Below are 6866 nucleotides of genomic sequence, written 5' to 3' on the forward strand. Positions count from 1 at the left end.
TCGATATAGGTCGCAAAGTTGGGATATCCAATGATGTTTGAGGAGTTGTTTGGGATCCTTGTTTTTTTTTGTGTTCCCAGGGGGGCGGGCGGAAAAGCGATGGGAAGTGGATATACTATACTACCTTCTTGCATGACGTTACGACTTTTTTTTTGATATCTCTTTGCTATACTTTATGCTACCTATACCATCACCAACTATCAGCAACGTCGAAAAAAGTAGGGGGAGTATTTTCGAGGCGAGAGACATTTCAAGAGAGAAAGGGGGTTAGAAGGGGGGGGGGGGGGGTTTCAAAGACTGCATCACTCCCGTACTTGCTGCAAAAGTCTAGCTAGAGAGAAATTTTGAATATCGTCTTGGTTCAAACACCTGCTCCATCGGTATGTAGGAAAGGATCTCTGCTCCGTGACATGGTTTTTCGAAGCCTCATTAGACCTCTTGCCTTATATCCCCGCGCAAAAGAAGAAAAGTAATCGAACAATGAACCAACAGCACCTACTGCAAAGTCGTGAAGACATCAAAACACCATTTTCAAAATAGAGCTCTTCAAATTTCCGACAAAACAAAATTCTCTACGATACCGGGCTTCGAACGCGCCAATACCCTTGCTCTCGGGGATGCATTTTTGTCTCGTCACCGTTCATCCAAACTCCACGCTGAGTTATTGCGAACTATCAAATATCATTCCAAGCAGAGCCTCTTCAAATATAAACAAAGCAAAAAACCTTGTGATGATCCCAATTCGAACCCGCAAAAATCTCTACTCTGAGCATCCTCACATCTCACCACTTGTTCACCCAAACTACCCGCAAAAAACATAGTCTCAAAAACTGAATCACCTTCCACCTAAACCTCCACGTCTACATAATCCCATACTCGCAATCAAGAGGTACTTGATTATAAACCAGCCGTAGGAAACGAAGCAAAAAAAACAAAAGGCTGAGCCGACCTATATGTGTTTCATCACCATATATAGCCGGTATAGCCCTCACAGTTCGGAATCATACCGTTCGACCATAACGGCTTTCACGGCTGACAGGTCACGGAACCGGATTACGGGAGAGTGTTGGGCCTGGGTGGGCTATATAACTTAACCTTGCTTGAACGAGAAACGCCTCTGTTCCATCAGGGTTACGAGGAAAAGTGTATGGCAGTGGGCCATTTTCATGGCGACCCGGACTGGGGACCAGCAACATTGTCAAGTATGTCAAGACAGATGGGTCAAAGGCGAGGCGTTGGCCAGGTCTGACGGGTGAGGTAGAGAGAAAAAGACACAATAGTTTGACTGGCTGAAGTTGGGGTGCCAGATCTCGGCGATGACATGATGGTGCGAGACTTGAAGAAGAGAATGGAGTAGAACAAGGTCAAGGGCCTCAATTAAGTATCGAAATAAGGCAAGGCAGCAACAAAAAACAACAATAAGCAATACCTATCATCAATCCAGCCAACCCCCCTCCTCATTGTCATCGTCATACAAGAAACCAGAAAAAAGACAAGAATGCTAACCCGCCCCCGGTGGTATGTACTGTGTCGTCAAGGTTGGGGAATCCAAACTCCTCGTCATAAAGAGGGGGTCAACAGGAAAAAACACAAGGAGGCCGTTTCTCCGTTTACCCTCCCCGTTTTGTCCAAGAACGCCGCGACCATGCTGCAGACGACATGTACCGGTCAGAGAGGAAAGGATGAGATGAATAACAGGCCGGATGAATGAACAAAAACTCCTCTCCAAAATAGAACTCCTGGAAGCTCCCGCGCTTTCCCAATGGACCACCGTAAACGCCCTGCTTTTTGTGCACAAGTCTGATTTTTCATACATCTGTCAACCATCCAAACGAGCCACGTGAGAGAGAGTCCCGGGTGAGCTTCCATAGGCGATGTCGCATGCCCTCGTTATGCCACTGAACTGTCTGTGGATTGACCGGGCTGTCAGAATCTGCCGGTGGTGATTCAATGTCCTCGAGGGGCATGTTCAGCTTCACTCTGCGGTCAATGGTGGACGAGGCCGCCTCGAACCGAGAGGGATTCTATGCCTTGGCCTTGGGAACCGTCTGACCGGCGGGGGCGCTAACATCTCGCCGCTCGCCGGCGCCCTCAATCATCTTCTTGCGGGGTGTCGCAGTGCCTTGGGCGATGGACTTGGCGCGTCCGCGACGTTCGCGGATACGAGCCAGGGCCTCCTCGCGGGTCATGGTCGGGGTCATGGCGGGGTTATTGATATCAAAGGACATTTGGCAGTCACCGCCAGAAGGTGTACGCGCACGCTCGAACCGAGGCTGTGGTCGAGGCTTATCGTCGCGGACGGGGACGGTTGTCGTCGTGGTCTTGGTGTAGAAAGCTGCGGAGGTGTGGGGTCGAAGTGTATCATCGAGCGATGGCGAGGGGCCCCTTGAGGAGCGGGATGCCGGGCGTTCCTCAGTGTCGGGCATGGTGGGGATGGAAGGGAGAGGTGCGGTGTGGACTTCACCGTGGGCACCACCGTGGGGTGCATTGAGAAGTGATGCCAGAGACATACGTTCTTGCGCAAGAACAGCAAAGTCTGGGGGTTCGAGGGAGGGCGTCCGCGAGTATCTCTCTGGAGCATCGTGTGGTGTAGGAGGTTCGTTGGGGGACTCCTCACTTGACTCGTTCACTCGTCTTCCTCGTTCTTCCTGTGCCTCGATCTCGTCGGCTTCTTGCTGTGAAACAGTTCGGAAAATACCCTCACGGGCACAGAAGATGGTGCTTCTCCTCTCTTCCTTGGATCTCCTGTGCGCAGCTGGCTTCTTGAAGGGAGCGTCTTCGACTGGCGGGCTCAATGATGCCCTCAATGATGGAGACGATTCCCTACCTCCACGGAGAAGAACCAGATCGCTGGCATCGGCAATCTCAGCTGGCGGCATCAGTCTGCGCTTGGGTGACAAGATGCTCGCTCTGTTTGAAGCCAGGCTTTGCCTCGGAGAGACGAGGCTTCTTCTCCTGTGAGACTTGGCGCATGGGCAGCAACGCAATTCGCACTCTGCCTGAAGGAAATCGACGAGCTCCTGAGCACGATCCGCACGTTGACGCTCCCACGACACCTGGAGTGACAGCTCCTCGATCTCCCCTTCGCTGGCGGCGGATGAGATGATGTCGACTGTGGAGAGAGAGAAGCGCGGTCCCTTCTTCTTTGGCGAGGCAAACTCGTCGTCGGGCGCGGCGTTGGCCGTCTTGGGCAGGGGGATACGGCCTTCGGCGGCGATACGGGCGACCTCTTCCTCCTTGGCGAGGGTCTTGTAGACGTCGCGTTCCTGTTCGAGCATCTTGATGCGCTCGAGAGCCTCGCCGAGTTCCTGCTCCATGCCTACCATCTGGTAGCGAGCTTGGAAAGCTTCTTCCTCGCGGGCCTTGTTGCGCAACTTCTCGGCGTCGAGGTTGTCGGAGGCGAGGCGCCAGCCTTCGCGAGAAGCCTTTAGTTCTTCTTGGAGCTTGATGATTTGGGACTCGTTCTTGAATGTCTTTTTGCGTGCGAGCTTGATTTCCTTCTCCCATGCTGCTTTCGTGTGTGCGTAGGTTTCCTTTGCGCGACCGTATTGTTCCTGGAGGAGACATTAGTATGAATGAGTTGCATCACCCCGGAAATGTAGCAGATGAGCGTACCATGACGGTTTCGAGACGCTCGCTCACGCGCTGCTCTCGCTCTTTGCCCTTTTCCAGCTGCACGCGCAAGACCTTGGACTCGTCCTTGTACCTGCGCAGCTCGGTCTCGGCCTCCTCGCGACCCAGCATGGCGCGCTTGAGGGCGGCATCAGCGGTCTTGCGCTCGAGAGTCTTCGACTGCATGGCGAGATTGTTGAACTGGGAGATCTTCTCGTGGACGGAGCTATCTCGACCTCCAGGACTACTGCGAGGTGAGGTAAATAGGTTACGAGCTTGTTGGGTTTTGTTGGCCCGGTCTGGGGTCATTGGGCTCAATGGGCCGCCCGGCGAGGACGGTGGTTCGGCGCTGTCGGCCATGGTGGTGATGGCGTTTCTGTGATTATCGCGGCGAGGTATCTGTCATGCAGGTTGCGTGATTGATGGAGAAGTTGTGCGTTGAGGGTTTGTCTACTTCGAGGGGGTGGTGCTCGAAAACGTCTTGCATGTGTCGCGGCGTGCGAGGATGACGATGATGGCGTTTGGAGTTGAGAAGAAACCCTTAAGGGAGGTGGTATGGATCATGTAGGGTAAGGTAGGTAGACAGCAATAGAAGCCAAAAGTAAAGGTGTATGTAGCTGATTCCCAGTCCAGGTTGAATTGAGGTGTGGGTTGGGGCAGCAAGAACAGGTGGGCGGCTGTTTACAGTGCGGGCGCTGGAGTTGCTGCAGGTGGGTTGTCTGGGTGACGCGGCGGATTGGTCTAGCGAGATGGCTCATTTGGCCATGGGATTGGCTGAGGGTCGAGTGACATGTGTAATCAGCTCCACTTTTGGGCGAAGAACCGAAAGAAAAAAAAAAAAGACGTTTGGCCTAAAGAATTATTTCGACGTCGGGCAGCTGCTCAATGCGGTAAGTCACTCGGTATAACGATCTTTGTATTTATGGAAGGGTTCTTGGGTTGATATTAAACAACTTAGGGGATATGTGCATGAAGATACCCAAGCTATGGTAAAGGTAGGTAGGTACCTTTGGGAAGGTGCAGGAGGAGGGAAAGAAGGGATGGCAATGGATTAAATGGCTTTCTTCCCTCATCCTCTCCCTGAATCCTTCTAGCTCAAACACTTGCACGGAATACTACGGTACACTATGCATGGAGTAATGTATGGGTTAAGCTCCCGGTCCAGAGATGGAGGGTTTCTGCTTGTTGCATCTGAAGATTCCCCAACCTGCATTGTGTCGCACAAGTGGATGCCCACTATCCGTACCACTGCCTTGCCTTTTGATCGTTCTGACCAGGGTCACAGCTTCTGGAAGCTCTACCCGTATCCGTAAGGTACTCTGTATCTGTGCCTTCCAATAATGTACTAAACCTCATCTATGAGGTAAGCAGCCACGCATGAACACAGCTTGAGGCTTTGCTCTTTCCCATTAATTGACCTTTCCCTGAGGTACGTACTTCGTAACCTCAAATGCTTCCGTAAGCAGCTCTAAGGCTCTAACCTACCTTGGAGAGCTGCCACCGGCTGCCACTTTATGTGTAACTGCTGCGTCTCCAGGGAACCCTCCTGCATTCTTGCCAGTCTTGCCAGAGTCTCCAAAAAGCGGCAAAGTGTCTTCCAATGCTTCTCTAAATCAGACCCAAGGGTCCCCAACTTGTCAAAGAAAAGAGACCCAGAAAAGGGGGACTCCCATCGGATTGCTTGGATCCGCAGCAACCTATCACAGGCCGTCTAAAAGTCACCTTTTTGTGTCTTGCTCGCTCTCGGCCTCCACCTCATCGCCGTCCCGTTCGCGCCGTAACGTATTAGCCCATTCCATTGCCAGGTTCCGGCGGGGTGTGGAATAAATCTGTCCGCGTACGGATACATACTCCGTACATTTCCATCTTTTTATATCTAGAATCGTGTCCCTTGGATTCTGTCTGGCTACATAGACAACGTGACATTTGCACCGCTACGTGTAGCTTCTCAAAGTAGTACAACGACGTCGATCACTTAAAGTAGCTTCCCCGGCAGTGAGACTTTCCGAACTGGCAACCTTACCTCGAGCTATCCTGCCAGCTACACACCTCACTTCACCTCTCCTCACCTCTCCACAGACACACCAACAGGCACATACACACAATGGCCGACGACGCAGCAAACGTGCGGCAACGCAAGCGCGTCGAGGAAGTCGACTCGGACGGCAACGCCATCGACTCGGACGCACCGCCTGTCACCACAGCAGACAAGAAGAAGAAGAGCAAAAAGTCCAAGAAAGAGTCTGTGTACACGGACGAGTACAGCCCCTACCTCGACATCCTCCGCCTCCTCAGCTTCTTCTTCCTCGCCTCGTGCGCCCTGAGCTATCTCCAGAGCGGCGGCGAGAGCTTCTTCTGGGGCCAGAAGAATAAGCCCTGGTACATGAGGCCCGACTACTGGAAGGCCAAATGGGTGCGTGACCAAACAAACCGTTCCCTCTCCCCCTCCCATATTCCCCCAATTCCAGAGGAGTCAACCGAATCGAACGAAAGCTAACCATACCACTTCACAAACAGAACGGCCCCCTCTACCTAACCCCCGAAGAACTCCTCCAATACGACGGCTCCGACCCGACAAAGCCAATCTACCTCGCCATCAACCACACAATCTTTGACGTCTCCGCCAACCCGCGCATCTACGGCCCCGGCGGCTCCTACAACGTCTTCGCCGGCCGCGACGCCTCCCGCGGCTTCGTCACGGGCTGCTTCGTCGAGGACCGCACCCCCGACATGCGCGGCGTCGAAGACATGTTCTTACCCTTGGATGACCCCGAAATCGACCGCCACTGGTCGTACGCCGACATGCAGGCCCTCCAGGCGGAAGAGCGCGCGGCCGCGCAGCAAAAAGTGCACGATGCGCTGAAGCACTGGGTTGATTTCTTCAGCAAGAGCGACAAGTATGGCGAGGTGGGCAAGGTCAAGAGGGAGGAAGGGTGGTTGGAGAAGGAGAAGAGGCGGCCGCTTTGTGAGCAGGCGCAGAAGGGCCGGGTGAAGAGGGTTGTCCCTGGACAGGAGACGAACTAAGGCCGCCGAGACTGATGTTCTACCGGCGGTGTCCGTACCGGGATTTGGTGTTTGTGTTGTAAAGATGATTCACTGTAGTATACTAGGGAGGGAGAGAAAGAAAGAAAAAACGCTGTAGTTCGTATAACATGAAGCGGCGGGCCTTTCGCGATGTTCGCTGTTCGCTCTGCATTGTACGTTGCGTGTGACATGTATGTAAAGAATTGATCTTGGACAAAGCAGCTGATCTG

At 53.1% G+C, this 6866-nt stretch overlaps 2 protein-coding genes across 2 annotated transcripts; one reads left to right on the top strand and one right to left on the bottom strand.

The window, feature by feature from the left end:
* Window positions 1–2024: 2024 nt before the first annotated feature.
* CTAM01_07081 (uncharacterized protein) lies at window positions 2025–3972 on the bottom strand (the record flags this gene model as incomplete). The annotated part of the gene is made up of 2 exons (XM_060523106.1): window positions 2025–3554; window positions 3616–3972. The coding sequence occupies 2 exons, from the start codon at window positions 3970–3972 to the stop codon at window positions 2025–2027; spliced, it is 1887 nt and encodes a 628-aa protein (XP_060382237.1).
* Window positions 3973–5716: 1744 nt separating this feature from the next.
* CTAM01_07082 (cytochrome b5-like Heme/Steroid binding domain-containing protein) lies at window positions 5717–6636 on the top strand (the record flags this gene model as incomplete). Its single annotated transcript, XM_060523107.1, has 2 exons — window positions 5717–6025; window positions 6130–6636. 2 exons carry the CDS (start codon window positions 5717–5719, stop codon window positions 6634–6636), a joined length of 816 nt encoding a protein of 271 aa, XP_060382238.1.
* Window positions 6637–6866: the final 230 nt, after the last annotated feature.

Source organism: Colletotrichum tamarilloi (genome assembly GCF_030869305.1).
Source record: "Colletotrichum tamarilloi strain Tom-12 chromosome Unknown Scaffold_21.1, whole genome shotgun sequence".
Taxonomy (NCBI): Eukaryota; Fungi; Ascomycota; class Sordariomycetes; order Glomerellales; family Glomerellaceae; genus Colletotrichum; species Colletotrichum tamarilloi.